General features: G+C 41.4%; 3 protein-coding genes across 3 annotated transcripts in view; 2 read left to right on the forward strand and 1 right to left on the reverse strand.

Annotated features, from left to right (window-relative positions):
• Positions 1 to 457: 457 nt before the first annotated feature.
• srr (serine racemase) lies at positions 458 to 3,303 on the reverse strand. The gene is made up of 7 exons (XM_062444008.1): positions 3,242 to 3,303; positions 2,670 to 2,847; positions 2,396 to 2,577; positions 1,930 to 2,060; positions 1,683 to 1,831; positions 1,511 to 1,600; positions 458 to 1,032 (listed from the first exon to the last, which is right to left on the reverse strand). The coding sequence occupies exons 2-7, from the start codon at positions 2,845 to 2,847 to the stop codon at positions 791 to 793; spliced, it is 972 nt and encodes a 323-aa protein (XP_062299992.1). The 5' UTR covers positions 3,242 to 3,303; the 3' UTR covers positions 458 to 790.
• A 106-nt stretch (positions 3,304 to 3,409) lies between these two features.
• trmu (tRNA 5-methylaminomethyl-2-thiouridylate methyltransferase) lies at positions 3,410 to 8,197 on the forward strand. Its single transcript, XM_062443820.1, has 11 exons — positions 3,410 to 3,574; positions 3,761 to 3,926; positions 4,020 to 4,126; positions 4,596 to 4,718; positions 4,845 to 5,017; positions 5,203 to 5,256; positions 5,387 to 5,453; positions 5,671 to 5,771; positions 6,005 to 6,149; positions 6,239 to 6,321; positions 6,459 to 8,197. Exons 1-11 carry the CDS (start codon positions 3,493 to 3,495, stop codon positions 6,606 to 6,608), a joined length of 1,251 nt encoding a protein of 416 aa, XP_062299804.1. The 5' UTR covers positions 3,410 to 3,492; the 3' UTR covers positions 6,609 to 8,197.
• Positions 8,198 to 9,732: 1,535 nt separating this feature from the next.
• The window catches only part of celsr1a (cadherin EGF LAG seven-pass G-type receptor 1a), an 87,260-nt gene continuing 75,011 nt past the window's right edge, over positions 9,733 to 21,981 (forward strand). The window contains exon 1 of the mRNA XM_062443409.1: positions 9,733 to 13,272. Within this exon, the coding sequence (XP_062299393.1) occupies positions 9,738 to 13,272 (3,535 nt within the window). The 5' untranslated portion in view covers positions 9,733 to 9,737. The remainder of the gene's footprint in view (positions 13,273 to 21,981) is intronic.

Genomic DNA, 21,981 nt, shown 5'->3' on the forward strand with positions numbered 1-21,981 from the left:
CGATGATTAAAGCAGGGTTCATGCCAGCAGTGGTAAATAATGAATCCAAAGTGCTCTGGGCTAAATAACATCTATATCTCAGGAGGATTAAAAATATATCACCACATTCAAAGCATTGACATAAAAAATTCAAGCCAAATTTCAGTCAAACTCTTTCAGCCTAAGAAGAGAAGAATATGAAATGTACTGGCTGTCTGAAACATGCAGATGCAGATTTTGACAGAAAGGCATTCAGAACAGCTTTGTTCTTTTAAATAACCTTCAATTACCAAGTTTTGTGAATAAAGAATCGATTTAACATTCTGATGTAATGTCACAGCAACACTTCAGTCCTATCTGGATGTTTACTTTTGTTCTCAAAGGTTAATTTTTTTTTTTTTTCTGACACTTTTTTCTAAAGGGCAAAACAATATTTGCATACCCAATGAAATGAGATTAAGATTAAAATGCTTTTTCACACATACTTTAATTAGGATTTATTGAATATGCTCATAGAAAATGATGAAAGACTCATTGTTGTTTGTATGCTGTACATCAACTGTTAAAAACATAATTAATCTCACATTCAGACAAACAATTATTATGTTAACAGAAACAGAAACTAATACAATTAGATTCAATACATACAGACAGATTGACATTAAAAGGGTGGATTTTCCAACATGGCAGACCTGAATAGTATTTCATCTTTACAGTGTGTTACATTATTAAGAGACACAGTGTTCCACCTCAGTGGTTACAGATTGGCACAGACTTGTCAGAATGAATTACATTATCAGTGTGAGTTTTATCAGTCTGGGAAGTTAGCGAGCTCGTCTTTGCCGACGTTCCCTCCGCTGAGGACGCACACGACGTTCTTGCCCTCCAGCTCGGGTATCTTGTTGTTAACGACGGCAGCGAAGGCAGCAGAGCCCGACGGCTCCACCACGAGTCCAGACCTGTAGAGAGTGGACACCGCCGCCTTGATCTCCTCATCGTTCACCAGGACGATCGCCTCCACGTAACGCTGGCACAGCTCGTAGGGCAGCTTACCTTGGATGCAAAGAAGAGGGAAGAAAATATCACTAAAGTTTTTGATATGTTTGACAGCTGATACCAATGGAGGAATTCTTGACCCAAAAATGATTAGTCTTGGATCATGTTTGTACTTCCTTCACAGAGAATGGTGGTTCTAAAAGTGCACTATATTTGTAATATCTTTATTTCTAACACACAATAAATACATAAGTAAATAAGTATTTCTAGTATTCTCAGTATAATTAAGCTTCACCAATTTTCCAAATAGTAAAAAAATACTTAAGTGTACATAAAATGCTTTAAAGGGTTTTCTAAAGGGGGTTTTGCCAAAAAGGGGGTTAAATTAAAGCAGAAAAGTATAATGTTAGTGTGAATTGTACCTTTAAATCTGGTACAAGCTTTGGGGAAATAAAATGAATACACCATCTCAAACTTAACAAGAGCCTACTTTGAAGTAATGGAGAGAAAGATTAACAGAGACAACTGCTCATACCTGCAAAAGGTGGTGCAAGCCCTGAAGCGATACTCTTGGTGTCCATGCCCACTGGCTTCTTCTCAATGAAGCTTTTGTACATGGTGCAGGCTGCATGTAAACAAAAGCACACAGCACATGACTGCACTGATGTTGCAGATGTTGACACTGTATCATCTGTCTGAGTTTTTACCTCCTTCTGGCTCCACACCGTAGATCCTGGTTTTATCACAGCCTGACAGTTTGATAGCAGCCGCTACTCCTGCCAGCAGCCCCCCTCCACCACAGCACACCACCACCACGTCTGGCTCAGGCATCACCTCCAGCACCTCCATACCTAGACTGGGAGACACATGACACAGAATTAAACCTAATCAGATGTATTATATGTGGTTTCAACTGATAAGGGATCCAAAACCCACCATCAGTCCCTACTGTACCTGGCATGTCCTGCGATCAGATCCAGGTCATCATAGGAGTGCAGGAAGGTCATGTTGTCCCCCTGAACGCACCCATTCACCACATTCATCAGACAGGAAGTGGGAACTCGCTCCACCTCAACCCCGAAACTCTGAGGAGGAAAGCGACCGTCAGTTTCATCCCTGAGTATGACCACATCTGGAGGAGTTTGTGTTTTTATAATTCATGTAGAGAAACATTACAGCAAGAACTGACACAACACACCATGTAATACACATAAAAAGTGAATAAAATGAAATGATTCCTCTGAACATATGGTGTTTAAAGTGATTTTGGGAAGTTTGATATAGATTTTTGGTATTGGAGAGATGCAGTGCCTGTATTATCTGTATGGGGTGTTGTAGATGATGAAGAATAAGCAATATCTTTTTAACTAAGGTGACATTTAAGGCTTAGTTTGGCTTGGTCAAACAGCTGATGTCTGACCTGTATGAGGATGGATCTGGACACCGGGGCAGTTTCCGGCATCACCACCTTGCCCTTTGACCCGTAGTGTTTAGAGGCGTATGCAAAAGACTTCCCGTAGTTCCCGGCAGACATGGTGACAAAATGACCACCTTTCGGTCTCCTGGCAAACTGATTGGCCACTCCTCTGATCTTAAAAGACCCTGTCAATCAAAACATACAAAAAATCAACGCACAGGTAAAAGACATGAATGTGTGAGACTGTCAGTACTGAATCAAAGTGGTTTCCTCTGACCTGTCCTCTGCATGTTCTCCAGTTTGATGTGGATGTTGCAGTCCACGCTGAGAGGCAGGGTGGTCTCACACCAGGCGATCATGGGAGTGTTGATGACACCCAGGGGGCTGCTTCTCACCGTCTCCCTGGCTTCTCTCAGCAGATCCAGGGTGACGCTGTCTGCAAACACCTCGGCCATCTGTCAGAAACACACAACATACAATAACAAAGGTATTTGAGAAGCTTAGTCACAATTTTTAATATAAGTTACATTAATTAAGTGTGTATATCATAGTATGTACTATACTATATATATATATACAGTAGTTGTCATGTACATTATTCATATTTTTCACATCTGCTATCAACATTGCTCTATATGTATTTCATGTTGTGTACAGAATAAGAAGAAGAATGTAAATAGAAGCTATAATTTAAATATATTAGCTGTTTTTTCCTGAGATTTGACATGTGAGGAGTGCATGCACATAAAAGAACATTAAATCAGAAAAAACAATATCCAAGTTTTTACAGTTTAGTTAAAATGAACAAAAACAGATATTTTTCTCGTGTCGCATTTATCTTCTACTAACCTTATTTTTAGTTTGGACTTTCCTAATTTTTCTAAACAAGTGAAGCTCCGTAATGTTTACAGTGTTACAGCTTTTGCGGCCCCCACCGACTCGAAAGGTTCCCATTTGAATCGTGTTTCTAGTCGGACGTTGTTATTGAACGGGCCGCAAAGATGGCAGTTCCCTCGGTTGGTGAAAGGACAGCAGTCAGCTAACTTTTCTTAGTTACATAAGCATAAAAATAATAAAAGAAGGGAGTATAATTAGCAAACATGGGTTTTGTAAGGCACGTCGTGTGCGCCATGTCCGGCGGCGTCGACAGCTCCGTGGCGGCGTTGTTACTGAAGAGAAGAGGTGAGAAACATGACAAATGTGAAGCCTTATTAAACAGACAGACACTTCAATTGACTAAAGTTGGTTAGTTAAGCGTTTTTAAACAGCTTTACCTGAGTAGGACTACAAGGAAAGGTAGCTGTAGTTTCCCCCCAAGCTGCTACATTCAGTATATGATATGTATTTGTTGCTAAATGTGTTTTTTAGGCTACAGTGTGACAGGAGTGTTTATGAAGAACTGGGACTCTCTGGATGAAAGCGGGCTGTGCACCTCAGAGAGAGACTGTGAAGACGCCTATAAAGTGTGCAAGACTCTGGACATCCCCTTCCACCAAGTGTCTTATGTCAAAGAGTACTGGCATGAAGTTTTTAGGTATTTGAGTCTTATCATTCACAAATCAACACTGTTTTTAATATCCTAACTTTGTCATATAAATGTCATACCTGTCTTTTTTCTTCTTTTCAGTAATCTGTTGAAGGAATATGAGAAAGGCAGGACTCCAAACCCAGATATACTGTGCAACAAGCACATCAAATTCAACCATTTCCACAAGTATGCCATCAACACTCTGGGTATGTAGTCATCTTATGGACGTATGCTGACATAAATATGGTCTGAGGTGCTTCACACACACACACACACACACCCACCCTTGGACTACGTGCAATAAATATGCTACTACTGCTGAACTTTATCTATCTATCTATATTTGTTTCACTTGTGTGCTTTCTATCTGGAGGGCAAATTGTATTTGCAGGTTTTATTGTGTTAAACTGGGCCTGAAAAACATTACAAAAGTGTTGTAAAATATGACTTAAATCCATCAGTCAATGAATTTGAAGTGCTTCACAGATGACTGACAAGCCCACAAATACAATAAAACAAGTGAATAAAATAGAGTATATAATGTCTTTTAATCATCTTTGAAGAGCCTGAAGAGGCAGGTTTTAAGTTTATGTTTAAAGATAGAATCCAGCTGCTTTCAAATCTTTAGGCAGACTGTTCATAATTAGTATTAACCTGTTGTTGTTGTTGACATAGGTGCTGATGCCATGGCAACGGGCCACTATGCTCGGACGTCCCAGGAAGACACAGAGGTTTTTCAGCAGACATACACAGCCCCGCCCACCAAGCTCTTCAGAGATCGTTTTGAGATCAGAAATCGTAAGACTCCTGCCCTCCACTTTTTTACTTAAAAGGAAAGAAAAAAAGACAAAAATTTGTCTCTGTTTTACGCTCACATCACTCTCCTTGCTTTAATATTGTATTTTCCTGTCTTTCCTTTACTAGCGGTGAGGCTGCACAAGGGAGCAGATCTCTTCAAAGACCAAACCTTCTTCCTCAGTCAGATCTCACAAGACGCCTTACGACAAACCATGTTCCCACTCGCCGGACTCACCAAAGAGTTTGTGAAAAAGATTGCTGCTGAAGCCGGGTTTCACCACGTACTGAAGAAGAAAGAGGTAAGCTAAAAAAAACAAAAAAAACACATAAAACATACATTCAAAAAAAGAAAAGTTACAAATACATGCTGATGAAGAATATTTTTATGAAACTGGTGTGAGTGTCTGACCAATGAACAAAAAACACTGTTTTTCTCAACTGTCACCTGCAACATGTGAGTGAGTGTGTTAATGCTTTCTTTCAGAGCATGGGCATCTGCTTCATTGGAGAGAGAAACTTTGAAAACTTTATTTTAGAGGTGAGAAATTAAGCTTTGAGCACTTTTTTCAATTCTTTTTTTTTTCTTGTCTTCTTTTTGTGATGTGTTTAGAAACCATAATTAAGAGATAGATGTAATAGTAGATGTTTACTTTTGTTTCTTTCTCCAGTATCTAGAATCTAAACCAGGAAATTTTGTCTCCATTGAGGACGGGGCCATAAAAGGAGAACACAAAGGTATGTTTGTGATTCAGAGGTTCTCAAATTGTGACCATTTCTTACAACAAAGAACTAGTCTGTCACTGATATGTTAACTCCTAAAATGTGGACAACAAATAAAAAAAATCCCTGGAGGTGATAAAATAGTTTGAACTTAACTTGTGTTCCAAACTCGGGTTGTGTATCATGTCCCTTTATCTTTCGTTTTCATGTGCTTGTGCCTCTGTCCATCCAGGCTGGTTCACTCTGACGCTGGGCCAGAGGGCGAGGATAGGAGGGCAGAAAGACGCCTGGTTTGTGGTGGACAAAGACATCACTACTGGAGACGTGTTTGTGGTGAGAACAACAGCTTTTGTTTTTACATTGAAACCATCTTCTTTGATTCCCGTCTCCTTATGAAGCATGAAGCCGCTTTTAGACTGACGAGAGAGAGAAAAATTATCAATAATATTTAGGATTCTCATTGATTTTGCTCTCTTAATAAAGGTTTAGTCAATCATGAACATTAAACAACTGTTTGAAAACCAATGTTTGCTCTTACATGTGTCCTTAAATCTCTCGTGGCTCAGGCTCCATCTACCGATCACTCGTCTCTTTACCGTGACACAATGCGGACGGATCGCTTCCACTGGATAGCAGATGAACCGCCTCCAGCACTAGCCAGGACCAAGATGATGGAGTGTCACTTCCGCTTCATCCACCAGATGCCACTCAGTGAGTTTTTTTATTATCAGGGCAGCTATATTGACAAACGAGAAGTATCATTGTGATGTAAAATTTTTTGTTATTTTTGTGCTTTCCAGCTCCCTGTACTGTGACTCTAAACATGGACGGTTCTGTGTGGATCTCACTCTCCCAACCGGTTAGAGCTCTGACACCTGGACAGGTAACACAACTACAGAATTCAGTGTAGTTGCACAGGGCGAAGCTGTAACACCAGCTTCAATGCCAACTTTTAAAAAAACAGCACAGTTCCTCTTTTTCCTCTGTGTTTTTAAGTCTTTCTTTTCATTACTTCCTCAGTTTGCTGTACTCTACAAAGGGGACGAATGTCTGGGTAGTGGGAAGATCATCCAGATGGGGCCCAGTGAATACACACTCCAGCAGGGCCGAGAGCGTTTGATAGCAGCCGCACAGCAGAAGGAGAAGCAGACCCCAGAGCCAGTCAGCTGAGACGACCTCACAGCCCTGCCGTGGTGGAAGTGCACTCTGTCCGGTACATTAGAGCACACTGATTAGGAAAATAAACAGTTTCTTGGGGCTTTATGGTAAATAGATGGCACTTGTATAGCGCCTTTCTAGTCTTCCGACTCTAAACCACATTCACCCGTTTATAAGCTGACGGCAGGGGCTACCTTGCAAAGTTCCAATCTGCTCACCACGAGGATCTAATCATTCATACACAATCTCACAATTTGGGGTTCAGTATCTTGCACAAGGACACTTCCACATGTGGAATGGAGGAGCTGGGAATCAAACTGCTGATCTTTCGATTAGTGGACGACCCGCTCTACCTCCGGACCACAGCCGTGCTGCTGCTGGTGAGCTCAACAGTATTGATGGTTACACACTGTGAGTTTACACTACATGGTAATAAGCTGGTTTACTAAGCAACAGTAACCTCAGTTTGAAAGGAAATGAAACGTTTCAAATCTTCACTTGTACTTCTAACATCTCATCCACTTCAACACCATAGCAAACGTTTCAGGTACAGTATGCCTGTTTCTGCTTGTGTCATAATTTATACCAAGGTAATTCTCCACTGAACCTTCATGATGGAAGTAGTTGTGCTGTTATTGATGAATATGCATTATAAGGAACAGCACCTTTAACTAGGTTTTATTTAGGCAAAAAAAAGGATAATCATGTACTTGATCTGGTGTATGTATTTAAGAAGAATGCACGCGGTTTAAAGCTTTGTAATGACCCAAAGGAAGGAGGCGGAGGTTCTTGTGGGGACTCAGACTCATCAGTGAATGAAAGTGGCACCAATATTCTCTTTTTTTATTCAGTGTAAAGATATTAAAAATTAAAAGTTGACATTTCGCTTTTCTTGGCATCTTTGAGGCTATTTGTTTTCTCAATGACACTCTCCTTGCTCCTTCAGCTTTTACACTGTTACTCGTGTTAACCCTACCTCTGAGCCAACTGCAAACCTGTAGGACTAGTGAAAACCCTTTCTTATATGTGTTATAACATTTTAACACAGCTACATCCAGGTTTAGTATTTGATGTTGACGGTTCCTTAGTCATCAATTTTCATCTATTCCATGACTCTGCTTGGTTCTTTGAGTCACTGTCACAAAACATGCCAGTTCTTCTTTTCCTTAATACAAATCGAGTTAGTAGGATAAAAACAAAGTAAATGTGTGTTTGTTGTTTGGAAGTTTTCTCCTTTTATTCTGTTCTAAAGTCAGTTAAAATTATTGACTAAAGATTTGCCAAGTTAACAAAAAATGGAAACTGAATGCAAAAAGAAAAGGGCAAATATGATGGTTCGTGAAATTTGTAACAAAAGATAGAAGCAGATTTAAGTTTTTATTACTCCTCTGTTTTATACTCTCATGAATTTTGATGCCCTGTTTATTTTTAAATATTCATATTTTAATTCTTTGTTGGAAAAATCCTACAAGAAGACTTTCAGTGCCTTTCCTCTTTGGTTGACGTTGTGTACAAACTGTAAATACTTGACATTTTAAAAGTGAGTGAATAAACCTGATAAATGGTATATCGACTTGTTTTTCATCTGCCTGTATATTTAAAAGTTCTGTCCAGAGTCATCGAAGTACTTTACTGAGAACCGTTGGTTGTTATGCTGCTATTAGACCACAGTGGGGCGCTGTTATACCAAATAAACCTCCAGAGTGGAACTGTTGCTTTGAGTCATAAACACAAGATCATACTGGACAGTAATTAGATTATCTTGTATTATTTCCCAGCAGAGATTGAATTTATGGTGATTTCTTGTAAATGATCCAGTAAATCAGTGGTTCTCAACCTTTTAGGTGTCCCCAAAGGACCCCAAACTGCTTCACATCAGGCCATGGACCTGTATTTGTTCAAATGTAGTGTCAGGGATCCGCATCTGATAAGAAGTAGTTTAGTTTAGTTCAGATTAAAAGTGAAGAATGTGAAATCTATGAACAGAATAGTCATTCTTATACATCACTGGGCTAACTTCTAGTCAATTAAATAATAGTGAAATTAAAATATTCATTTTTCTGGGGACCCCCTGCAACCCTTTCAGCCTAAGGTTTCCAGACCCCAGGTTGAATATCATTGCTGTAATTCACATTTCAGTCTAAAACTGTTTATCTTGGGTGAAAAAAACTATACAAGTTATTATAATGAAAAGAATATGAAACAGCACTAATACAGACAAAACAGAGAGAAAAAAACAGTATCAATTACAGGTTTTGTTGATAAACCACTTTGCAAAGCTGTAAAAGTGATAAAAGTTCATAAAACAAGACAAATAAAAAATGAGTATTAGGAGCATATAATAAAACCATAAAATAAGTTGTTCCAACCTCAGACAGAATCAAGTTTAATTTCATTTCAACATTTTTCCCAGAATTACTGCTGTGTAATGAACATCATGCTCACAGTGCATGACACAATAATATATCTGTTTATAAACACTTGCTTCATATTGAATATTCATATGTTTTTTTTCTGAAAAGAGTTATTGATCTGAGTGATATCAATTCATCTAAACTCTCCACCCTGTGTTCCACCTGATTAAAGACGTGTGACATCAGTTTCTAACATTGTGGCCTTTAGGTCTTTATTCAACTGCTTTTTATGTCTTCTTTATATACTATCACTGCTTACAACTACTTCAACATGAAAAAGTTGAAGAAGGAGCGACACTCAAACACGCATTAGGAATTTCAACCAACTCTTACCCTATTGTAATAACAATGCACTTGCGCGCATTGGTCACCCGGTCAGGGCCACTTCCTAAATCTCCATGAGAAAAAAAAGCCCCCCCGTGAAAGCGTCCCGGAGGGGGAACACAGCAGGTTTATGGTAATAAGCCTCTGAGGAGGAGAGGAGGAGGAGGAGGAGGAGGAGGAGGAGAGCCACGGAGCCATTTTGTACTCAGTTTAAACTCAGTGTGGGTTAACGCAGCCGCTGCGCACCGTGGATACACTGATACTATGGATACCAAGCGTCTTTTTCCACGTTAAAACTTCACTATGAGGGATAAAAGTAAAATGCGGTGTTGGGAGAGGGAGAGTTAATGCTTTTTCTGAGGAGTTTAGGTGAAGGTGAATGGGATTTGGAAGGTTTACAAGCATGGAGTTACCGATGTATTGGATTTGGGTTTGTGTTCTGTTCAGCGTGCCGCTTTTGGGATGTTTGGAGCTACACCTTTCAGAGACTTTACAGCCCGGGACGCATTTGGCAAACCTGTCGCTTGGCCCAGGGAGGACTTATAAACTTGACAGGACTTTATCCCCTAAATTTATTCAGAGCTTATTCCAAGTTGGGAGGCACGACGGAGTTATCCGTCTGTCCCAGAGAGTTCAGTGTGCGCACACACTGAGGAACCCTGCGCCTGTTTATTTCCGAACAGGTTCCTTGACATCTGGAGATGTTATTCTGACACGTTTTAATGTGTTCGTTCATGGCCAGGACTGTTTTATCAAATACAAGAGAAAGAAGGCGTCAGGTAAGCCAGACGTTCACATTAAACACCTTTCAAAACTGGAGGCAACTTCCTGCTTATCCGCAGGTAAATTGCTTTTGAATGTAACAGAACTTTTGCCTGCCTTTACGCGGAACATCGCCTTTTCGGACTCTGTGTGTGTTGGAAAAGGCTTAGTTGCAGTGTTCAAGCATGGGAATTTGTTCCTGGTCAATGAGTTATGTCTTGAGCACAGAGGACAGCCCGAGGTGAATTTGCACTGCCCGTTGCACAGCTCTCCAGGCGATCGGCTCTCTGTGCAGCTGAGTTTTACACTTGCAAAAGTGCCTGAACGACATGGATCACTATTAGAAACCGTCCAGAGAAAGTCAGGCAAATTGATCCGAAGAGGGAAGCGACAAGTAAACTCGTCTCCCCAGTTCCAGCTCCCTAACTATCAGGTGTCCGTGCCTGAGAATGAGCCTGCGGGCACGCGGGTTATTACCCTGAAAGCCACTGACCCAGATGATGGAGAGGCAGGGAGGCTGGAATATGGCATGGAAGCTTTGTTTGACAGCAGGTCCAATGACTTTTTTACTATCGACTCTCAGACAGGGAGCATAACAACCGTCCAGGCACTAGACAGAGAAGTAAAAGACACCCATGTTTTTAAAGTCACTGTGACTGACAATGGCACCCCTAAAAGATCTGCCACTTCTTTCCTCACTGTCACTGTGAGTGACACTAATGACCATGGCCCGGTGTTTGAACAAACTGAATACCGTGTTAACATCCGGGAGAATGTAGAAGTGGGCTTTGAAGTAATGACAATCCGAGCCACTGACGGAGACGCTCCATCTAATGCCAACATGATTTATAAAATTGTGAATGGTGAAGGAGTCAACTCTGTATTTGAAATTGACCCCCGAAACGGTCTAGTCAGGATCAAAGAGCGTCCCGACAGGGAGACCCGGGCGCAGTACCAGCTGATTGTTGAGGCCAACGACCAGGGCAAAGACCCAGGTCCCCGCAGTGCCACTGCCACTGTTAACATCTCTGTGGAGGATGAGAATGACAACTACCCTCAGTTCAGTGAAAAGAGGTATGTTGTACAAATCCCTGAGAATGTGGCAGTCAACACTAAAGTCATCCAGGTGGAGGCCACAGACAAAGATGAGGGTAACAATGCCAAAGTTCATTACAGCATCATCAGCGGCAATGTTAAAGGACAGTTTTACATTCACTCCCCCACTGGTGTGATTGATGTCATCAATCCCCTTGACTATGAGATGATACGGGAGTATAATTTGAGAATTAAAGCTCAGGATGGTGGCAGACCTCCACTGATTAATGGCACAGGTATGGTGGTGGTGCAAGTGGTTGATGTGAACGACAATGCCCCCATGTTTGTCAGCACACCTTTCCAGGCTACTGTGTTGGAAAATGTGGCCATTGGTTACTCTGTGATCCACATTCAAGCAATTGATGGTGATTCAGGAGAAAACGCCCGTTTGGAATACCGCTTAACTGACACCAGTCCTGGTTTTCCGCTCACCATCAACAACAGCACAGGCTGGATTACAGTAAGTGAAGAGCTTGACAGAGAAACCACTGAGTTTTACACTTTTGGTGTGGAGGCAAGGGATCATGGGATACCTGTGATGTCATCTTCAGCCAGCGTCAGTATCACAGTGCTTGATGTGAATGACAATGTGCCCACATTTACGGAGAAAATCTACTCACTGAAGATCAATGAAGATGCTGTGGTGGGAACCAGTGTGCTGACAGTGACAGCCGTGGATAGGGACGTGAACAGTGTGGTGACTTATCAGATCTCCAGTGGCAACACCAGGAACCGCTTTGCCATCACTAGCCAGAGCGGTGGCGGGCTCATCACTTTAGCCCTCCCCTTAGACTATAAGCAAGAACGCCAGTATGTCTTGACAGTTACTGCCAGTGATGGAACACGCTACGACACAGCTCAGGTGTTCATCAATGTGACAGACGCCAACACACATAGGCCGGTCTTCCAAAGTGCCAACTACCAGGTGATGCTCAGTGAAGAACGACCTGTGGGCTCCACTGTAGTCATGATCAGTGCAACGGATGAGGACACAGGGGAAAATGCTCGCATTACATATGTCATGGAAGACAATGTTCCTCAGTTTAAAATCGACCAAGATACAGGTGCCATCACAACACAAATGGAGATTGACTATGAAGACCAGGCCTCCTATACATTAGCCATCATTGCCAGAGACAACGGCATCCCTCAGAAATCTGATACCACCTATGTAGAGATTATCATCCTTGATGCTAATGATAATGCTCCTCAGTTCCTCAGGGATATGTATCAGGGGACTGTATTTGAAGATGCACCTGTCTACACCAGCGTTCTCCAGATCTCTGCCTCAGACAGAGATTCTGGCTCAAATGGCAGGTTGAGTTATACATTTCAAGGTGGTGATGATGGGGAGGGAGATTTCTTCATAGAGCCTTACTCTGGTATTATAAGAACTGCTCGCAAACTGGACCGGGAGAATGTTCCTGTATATAACCTGAAGGCCTTTGCTGTGGATAGGGGAGTTCCTCCTCTAAAAGCAGTTGTTCCCATTCATATTGTAGTTCAAGACATAAATGACAATGCTCCAGTGTTTGAGAAGGATGAGCTTTTCATTGATGTGGAGGAGAACAGCCCAGTGGGGTCCGTTGTGGCCCGAATCACTGCCACAGACCCTGATGAGGGCACTAATGCTCAGATTATGTACCAAATCGTAGAAGGGAATATTCCAGAAGTTTTTCAGCTGGATATTTTCAATGGCGACCTCACTGCACTCACAGACCTGGATTATGAAACCAAAACAGAGTATGTCATAGTGGTCCAGGCCACCTCAGCACCACTAGTGAGCCGAGCCACTGTCCACATCCGCCTGGTAGACATGAACGACAATCAGCCGGTGCTTCAGGACTTTGAGATAATTTTCAATAACTATGTCACCAACAAGTCCAACAGTTTTCCATCAGGAATAATTGGGAAGGTACCAGCTTATGACCCAGATGTGTCGGATAAGCTACGGTACAAGTTTGAATCTGGAAATGAGCTCAGACTGCTGCTGTTGAACGAGGACACAGGGGATCTGAGGTTGAGCAGGGACCTGGACAATGACAGGCCCTTGGAAGCACCAATGACAATTTCCGTCTCAGGTAAGATAAAATTTAAATAAAAAATCTTTCCTTCTATCATTCTATCTTTTTCTGTGAAGATAATCTTAATTTTCACGTCACTTATACGTGCCAGCACATGTAAGCAAAGTGATAAATGCTTTTATGCGGAAATTTGAGTCACCATGTGTGATATCATCAAACTATAGAGTCAATATAGAATTTTCTGTTGAACAGAGACAGAGGGCAGGTTTCGGCTGTAGTGTTGACTGTATGTTCAGTAAGTGTTTGCTGGAGGCTCTATGCAGGATCCGGTTGTGCTGCTTTTGTGTTATTTAGGTGATAAATGTTTTGTGTGCAAGCGGTTGGTTGAGGTTATAAAAAGGTGTTATTAGCAGGGCACCATCATAGCCAAGCTGTTTTGTTGTTGTAGGAAGTGGGAACACACATGCAAGAATATGCACACACATGATTTCCCTCCTTTAGAGTATATACATAGTCTATACTCTTTGATGTGCAGATGCTGAAAGTTTTTGGCTGCAGAAAGGTTTAATAACATCTTGTGGCAAGATGTCTCTCAAGATTTCACCAGAGTAGTTTTTCAAGCTTAAAACATTTTTACAAGGTCACACAGAAAGAATTTGCTCATACGTTTCCTTTTTTCCACTACAGAAGCAGACTTTGTTCTTTGAAGTTAAAGATTAGACAAATGCAAACACTTGGACATTCACACCTAAACTGGCAGGGTAACAGCTACAGTACAAGCAAGCACACACACATACACACACTTTGCAAGAAAGCACTGTGGCATAAATCAGGCAGTTGGACAGGCAAGATAACTACCCTGTCACCTATTGACAGCGGGTTGCTCAACCTCCTCTCTGTCTTTCTTACTGTCTTATTCTTAACCATTCTTTTCTTCTTCCCCCGCTCTCTCTGTTGGCTGATCTCTCAAAGCACATTAAGCCTTGAATTGGGTAAACAGTCCAACACTGCTAGATCTATTCAATTCTCTGTTCTATTCTTTCTGTGTCACCCTATCATCTAGCTCCTCTCAAAGCCAGCATATCACACATACTACGTGAATACAAATGAGCTGATGTGGACCAGGCTGCATCAGGACAAACCCACATTCCCAGTTCATCAGTCTAATCATGTTTGTGGTTATTTTAACTCTAGGTTCAGGGTCATTTTGACAGCTATAAATTTCACAAATTCTTGGACACTGAGAGAAACACTGATTAAATAATTCAGCAGATCTTCCTTGCACACAGAACTCCATCATAACAAGTTAATGCAACAACCGCTGGTTCATTAGGCCCTGGTCTCTCCTTTTTTTCCATAACAGTGTTTTTGCTAAATGACTTGCACCCTGTCTTTCTCTTGAACAAAAGACAGACTGTCCTTTTTCTAAGTGCTTTACGGGTGCTATAGATGACCCACTGAGCATCTGAGGAAGCTGCAACTGACTACAATAGTTACAGGCCTTATAGCCCTCATTCACTGCCTCTGCACTCCTGGTTGTCAATAACAGCTGACAGCTTTTGTGGTATCCCTGACCTCATGATAGTCCCAATGGGGGCTGGACCTCTTAATTAGGACACACATATACAAATATATGTAAGCATGTGTTCTTGCAAAATTAAACAGATGCACACACTCTCACTAAAAAAACTGCCCCAACCCCCTTTTTTGGTGGTTCACCCTGATGTCAAGTGTTAGGTAACCATTACCGCTGGTGTCTTGACCTTTTAACCCCAGGCTCTTAGGAGAGGAAGGCCTGGGGGGACTGGTGAACTAAAGGCATCTTAACAAGCACTAAGAAACAAGACTGTGATTGTGTTGCTGTCTCTTAAATTTAATCACTCTGGTTCTAGTGGTCTCCTATATTCTCTTTAGCACCATTGAGTCTTATTGCACCACTATTGTTTTGACCTTTTCTCTGTCTCTGCCTGATTCACATACCACTCAGTTCAGTTTGGGTTTCTAGGCATCATCTTCATCAGCTCAATATGTCTGCTAATATCAGCATTGCTATCCTCTATCCATGAGTGATGAAAGTGCATTAGCTCCTTCTTGCCTCCTTAACCCCAATCACTATGCCTGATCAATATAACAAATGGCTGTTGATGCATCAAGGCAAGCATTGATTTGTCTTGGTTGGAGAGGACCAACGGGGAAATAGAGATTGCTATCTGTCAAGTAGAATGTCACAAAGAATGATGTTACTCTCTTACATCCCCTCTACATCTTACATCCAACTCTCGCACAGGTGCTTTTTATTTTGGCAAAGAGAAAGCCTGGGAATGTTTCTTGAGCCCTCTGCTGAAACATAAGAAAGCTGCGATATCTCTCCCGAGATACACACTTAAAACACTCTGGTAGCCACAACACTGTTCTATCTGTCCTCGTTCTTCCCCGCCCACCATGCTTGCTTGTACGTGTGTGTGTGTGTGTGTGTGTGTGTGAGAGAGAGATACAGTAACTTGGTGGTTCGAAAGCTATGGGCTATGTATTCTCATTGTAAGAGCTTTTATCTTAGTTTGTTAAATTTCACATAAAACCCTTGGGGTTGTCACTGTGTTTTCTAAAAGATAAGTATGTGTCAATTTCATCTGAGTGCTTCAAGTGTCACCAAACAGAGAGGGAATTCAAATTAATGCACTTGCCTCCTTCATTGTTCAGTACTATATTTTCATATCTAACCTACTTTGACAGGTTTACTTAACTTTTCCTACGTCACTTTGCCCCATCTAGTCAGCGACCAATCAAAGCAAGCCTGCAGTGGTACAGAGGATACACATCAGTGACAGTTCCACCAATTTGTTACCGTTGTTACTTCATAATACCAGCTGGTTGATTGCCAGAGTTGTTAGCAGAGCTGACAGTTAGACCCACCATCTGAAGCCAAAATTTACTAGCGCTTGGCATGTGTTGTTGCCAGTAATCTAGATAATTAGCAATTTTCTAAAGTGGTGATGAAAAGAAAGGCTTGATTTTAATCGTACCTGAATGGACTTTTGACCTTTGTCTTTACAGAAATCTTAATTGATCCCAAGAAACCAATCAGATTTGATGCAGTTCATGGCCACTGTACAAGTGTTCATTGTCAAATGAATGATTTAGTGGCAAAAAAAGGAACAGTAGGCTACATGTGACACAGGGAGGATTGTTCTATTAGTTAGTTTAGACATGTAGATGTGCTCAGAGAAAAGGGCACAAACATGTGAAAAAAGTCTGTGATAACCTGTCTCCCTTAATTCACCTGGCCTGGCTACACTAACCACCACATTCTTCTATTCACACCAAGCAAATTGCTGTAAATCTGCTTCCTGATATGCAAAAAGAATCACCTAATGTGCACTGGAGTTTTTATCCCTCAGGAAATATCTACCTGCTAGGTGGGGTTTATAACAGCAAATGTTAAAGCTTGCATGAACTGGCTATAGCTGGATTTGTGTTATAATATCCAGTGATGCAGGACAGCAGATTGTTACTTAAACGATTAGGAATGATTGATGCTAAATCGTCTTTTTCTACCTCAAGCTCTGATCTTTTTCCTTATTCTCGGTGAGCGGGACGGCATGCCGCTACATGCACTCATACACACACCCGTGTCCCTCCTCCTCCCTGTCCTTCCCCGCTTTTCCCCTATGGGGCTTTTGCTGAGCGTCCATGCCCATTGGTTTGGCTCTTAATTCCATTCAAGAAGCTGCATAGCTCAGCTTTTTAACATTTCTGTTCTCTTCAACCCCCCATCATACATACTTTCACTCTTTCTCTGCTTTCTCTCGCTCCTCCTTTCTCTACATACATAATTTGATTTCCACTTTGACACAAGAGCTTTAGCTTTGTGCTTATTTTAAAACCCAGGCCAAGATAAAATACGCTTTGCTGATGGACTCACTGAACTTCCACTTAAAACATTCCTGTGAAAACTGCCTTATCATTTAAAAGGAAAGAAAAGTTTAATATAAAGGACAATTCATCTTGTGGAAGACTGTTTGGGCATGATGCATTGCTCCCTGTCTGAATTATGATTCATACAGAGAGCATAATTAACTCTTGAGCCACCTCATCTGATGCAGCCCTTGTCCTTGGCATTCTTTTGGTTTAGAATCATAATTTGGCCTCGAAATATTGCGTCACAAGAACACATTGAGAAATTACTAATTTGTGAGTCAAACTACAAATTCCCTTTCATTCGTCCCCATCCTTTTTCCAGGTCTTGTGTCTGATGTTCTGACGAGAGAAATGTGACTCCTCACTGGAGCACAGGTGTGGAAGTGATGTGCATACACAGACAGTGCTGACACAGGACCTCTCACCTGTGAGATCAAAGCAGGACATGGGGTTTTACACACACACTCAGCGGTGAGAAATGACCCTGAACCTTTTTACACATGACCTCTGACCTCAAACTGATGGATGGGGCAGAAAAAGAGGGGAAAGTCCCGGGAAAACAGAGTTTGATATCTAAGATTCAGATAAGATAAGAGATTTGTGAAGCCTGCAGTAGCACTTAAAAGAAAACAACAACATGGTATCATCTCAGTAACCTAACTACCAAGGAATGTTAAGTAACAGCCGAGGAATGAGTGGTATAAGTTTAAACACAGTGTGTATAGTACAATCTACAGAGATGGTGCCAGTGTGCTTCAGCCTTGTCTGCAGCAGCTCATATGTTTCTCTAAAGTGTGTGAGATATGTGCAGTTATTCTCAGGCTTGGCATTCTCAGAAACTGATATTGGGAGATCCCATTCATTCCTGAGATATCACAGACCCTGCTTGTTTTAAACGTTGCCCCTCACCACATTGCCCTCTATCTCCTCCCTCCTCCTCATGTCTCCCTATTCTTTCCTCTCATTCTTTTTCTTGTTGTTATTCCTCACCTCTCACAGTCTTCCTTTCTTTCTCTTTCTCTGGCAAAGAATGCACCCATTGCTTGACCATGGAGATTGTTGGTGTCTTGCCACGTGCTTGTTGAGGCTAAATCTGTCCTGAGTGGTTACAGAAACTTATTAGATTACTGTGCTTCTCGTTTTCTCTGTCTACATGCCTGTCTGCATCTGCGTGCCTCTGTTGTCAGTTTGAGTGTTTGTCAGTGTGTTTATGTGTGCACAGCTGGCCGGGCACTGTCCCACCAGTGTGTCCACATTGACTTTCTTCAGTTGTCCTAACAAAAAACAAACAAAAATAATAAATAAAATGACTTTTAATCTATATTTTAAAGTAAATATAAAACTGTAGATTTTATTTTGGGAAATACATTTTGGGAAATACACTTGTTTTCCTGCTGAGAGTATGAAAAGAGTGTTGGTACCACTCACATGAAGCTACAGCTAGCAGTTGATTAACTTAGCTTAGCAGAAAGACAGAGTTAGCCAAAGACAAAACAACAACTCCTAGCAGCGTTTGAAAAACTTACTAATTAACAAGTTATACATTTTTGTTTAATACGTGGATTTTATTAACTTTGGGCAGAACCAGGCTAGCTATGTCTCTGTTTCCAGTCTGTGCTAAGATAAGCTAACCAGCTGTAGCATCATAACTAAACATGAAAGTGGGATCAATCTTTATAGCTAACTGTCAGCAAGAAAGCTAGCAGGCAGATTTCCCAAAATGCTGAACTTTTTTATTTTGTTTTAATTAAAAAATAAAGGAAGGCATACTTCTAAGATATAGAAACGGTTGTTAATTGTTAATACATTTTTACAAAATCTCTTAAAGTCTAAACCATACACTGTGTCACCACTGAAAACTCAATTGAGTGACATGATGCTCTGTTGTCCTGAGGCAGGGAGTTAGCCTGAGAGGAGTCAGCAGAGTGCATAAGCAGGTATAATAACAGTGTTCAAGTCTTTGTTTATGTGTCCAATGATCTAGAAAGGAATTGCATTCATGCTTAATCTTCTATATCCAATGTAGGCTTTAATGCGTGCATGTCAGGTCTGTGTGTGTGTGCGTGCGTGTTTGTGTGAGTGTGCCCTCCAGGCTATAGTCGGGAGTTAGAAGTGTAAATACCAGGGGATCAGGACTGGTCACTGTTCAACTCCACTGATGTCTGAACGCTCAATTACAGGTTAAAGTGGGGAGGGTCTAAGGATCTAAGGTTGTCATTGCCAGCAGTAATACAGCCACACAGTGACTAGGTTGGGTGCTGCTCCTGCTTCTCCCACGGCAAACTGCTCTGTTTACCTTGTGTGAAATATGAGTAAAAATGTCCAGCTTCCATTTTTGACTCTTTCAATTCGATGAAAGAGCGTCCTCCTTGGCATGAATTGTATCTCAGTTTTTCTGGTGTCGTCTAAATCAGCCAAATCTGTCTACCCTTTGTTACTTGGCGGCATCTTTTCTCCCACTTACTTAATCCATGTGCTGATATCTTAAGAGGAGTGTTTGGATTCCAGCAGGAAATCTCTCTCTAAGAATTCTGGTTGTTTCTGTCGCAGGCTGAGCTAGAAAGTGAAGTGTCTTCCCATAATAGAAGTGTGTTTGCTGTTGGGATTGTAAAGAGGAGTTGTTTGTTTGCAAACACCAACACCTTGGGCTCAGGTTGATTAAGATACAGGGGTGGAGGTGGGGGGTATTTGGAGGGAGATCTTGTATGAGATTCTGTTTTGTTTCTTTTTTTTGTGGCAAATTTTGAGTGTCTAATTTTGTTTCTTTTATTGTGTATATATACTGCATGTCTGTATGTGTGTAAGTACTGTTGAGTGAAGCCTCCGTCTAGTTTGACACATAGATGACACGCCTTTCTTTCAAACACACACGCATACAAAGGCAGGGTTATCTCTCGTTTACATGCTGCAGGACAGTGATTTCACCACTCAAACTCCAACAGGTTTTTTTCAGGGTGTGGAGGGGGTCGGTGGAGGGGTCGTATTTAATTGTAACCTGACCCACCTCTCTCAGTCTCTCTTTCTATTTCATTATCTCTCACTCATACGACACAATACTCTTCTTTGTCTCTCTCATTGAGGAGGCTGGGTGAAGCACTGAGGCTCACCAACGGCTCAAGAGTGTGACATTACATGCGCCAAGCTGCGCAATGACCAGCTGCAGGAATGTTAAGTGGTGCTGGGTGGGGTGCGGGTAGTTGCTGAGGGTGTAGATATACAGTATGTAGCCAGAATGAATGACAAGTGTCAGAGCCTTCTTCCTCTGGTTGACAACGTTCATACCTGCGGGGCTTCATGCATCTTCGAATTTCAAACACTTATCTGCTTTTGCTTTTTTCACCATTGTCGCTGGTGAATGGCATGAGATTTACTTGTTACAAACTTAGATTTGAGCATTTAAATACCAGTCATGTGTTGGTCGCATGCTTTGAGGTCACATTTTAGACAGATGTGTCCACTTAAGTTCAGATGAGAGGCGATACATCTGACTTTTAGAACAGTTACAAAACATAAGATGACATGCAAGGGGACAATAAAAGTTGGGGCTTTATCATCTGCAGTGTAAAAATAAATATTATATGATAATCAAAAGTACTATTCTGTACTGTACTGTACTGTAAGTACTGTAAGAATTCAGGGTGACAGCTGCATTATTGACCTTTTAACTCCAAGAAAGCAGACTTTACCCCGGGGTGATCAGGCTGTTCTTCAGTCTAGAGTCTAGACTGAAAACCAGAGGAAGCCCAATTTTCCCCATTAGGACCCTCCACTCTGAGAAACACTCTGCCTGAGGAGCTTAGGCCAGTGAACTTTTAAACACTCATTAAAAAGCACAAATTAGACAAGAACAGAGACCCGGGAGCATCGATCTGTACCAGACCACCACCATGGAAAATTTTAAATTCACACGACATGAATTGGCTTTCTAATTATAGTTTTATTAATGATTTAAGAGTAGAAGAAATGAGAGGAATTGATACATTTCAGCGGGGTGTAGTTATGACAAAAATAATTACGCTTAGTTTAACCTCACCTATATTTTAATAGGTCAAAAACTTTTCTAATTGTGTGTGTATGTGCAACCACTGTACCTCCTGCCACCTACTGTAACTTCATATCTTAGCCAACCCTTGCTTTCTGTGCAACACCCCTATATATGCATTGGGCTGCAATCCTAACAGCTATTAAGACTTGGCATTGATGCTGACAATACAGGTATTAGGATGAAATGTCAAACGGCTTAAATGGATTGAGTTCATTGGCTCAAACAGAGCAATATCTGCTCGATGCTAAAGTCCTGTTGCTTAATCCAAAGCTAAAAAAAAAGGCTACAGAAATCCTACACATCCTACTATAGCTTTTGATACAAGAAAAGACGCTATATCACAGTGAAAAAACATTTCTACCGCCACTTTTCTGAAAACTGACACCTTCCCATAATTGCCCTTCCTTAAACATCCCCTTGATTGGGGCTTTAATACTGATCCTCTGTGAGTGTTGATGTTGGACTCCACAGAAAGACTCAGAGCAAGTCTGTGTTCACAGAGGTGTCAGCTTCCGTCATTCCCCCCTCAGCCAGAGAAGGAGCTGGTGACAGGTGTAATCTTGACAGTTAATAGCTTGTGTGGGAACTTGTTGATTCACGCCTGGCTCTCAAAACATTGTCCCTCTTTTTTTGTCTTAATGGCTGTTAGACGGCACTTGATTTTCCGGAAATGTCATCTTTCGATCTACTCGCTACTGTGTACAAGTTAAAGGTTTTTTTTTAGATTGAAGTTAATTAGGGTTAAAAGTTTATACTTAAGGCCAAAGTAAACTTGTGACTCGTGCTACTGTCACATATTATTG

Source organism: Scomber scombrus, chromosome 22, assembly GCF_963691925.1.
Source record: "Scomber scombrus chromosome 22, fScoSco1.1, whole genome shotgun sequence".
Lineage (NCBI taxonomy): Eukaryota > Metazoa > Chordata > Actinopteri > Scombriformes > Scombridae > Scomber > Scomber scombrus.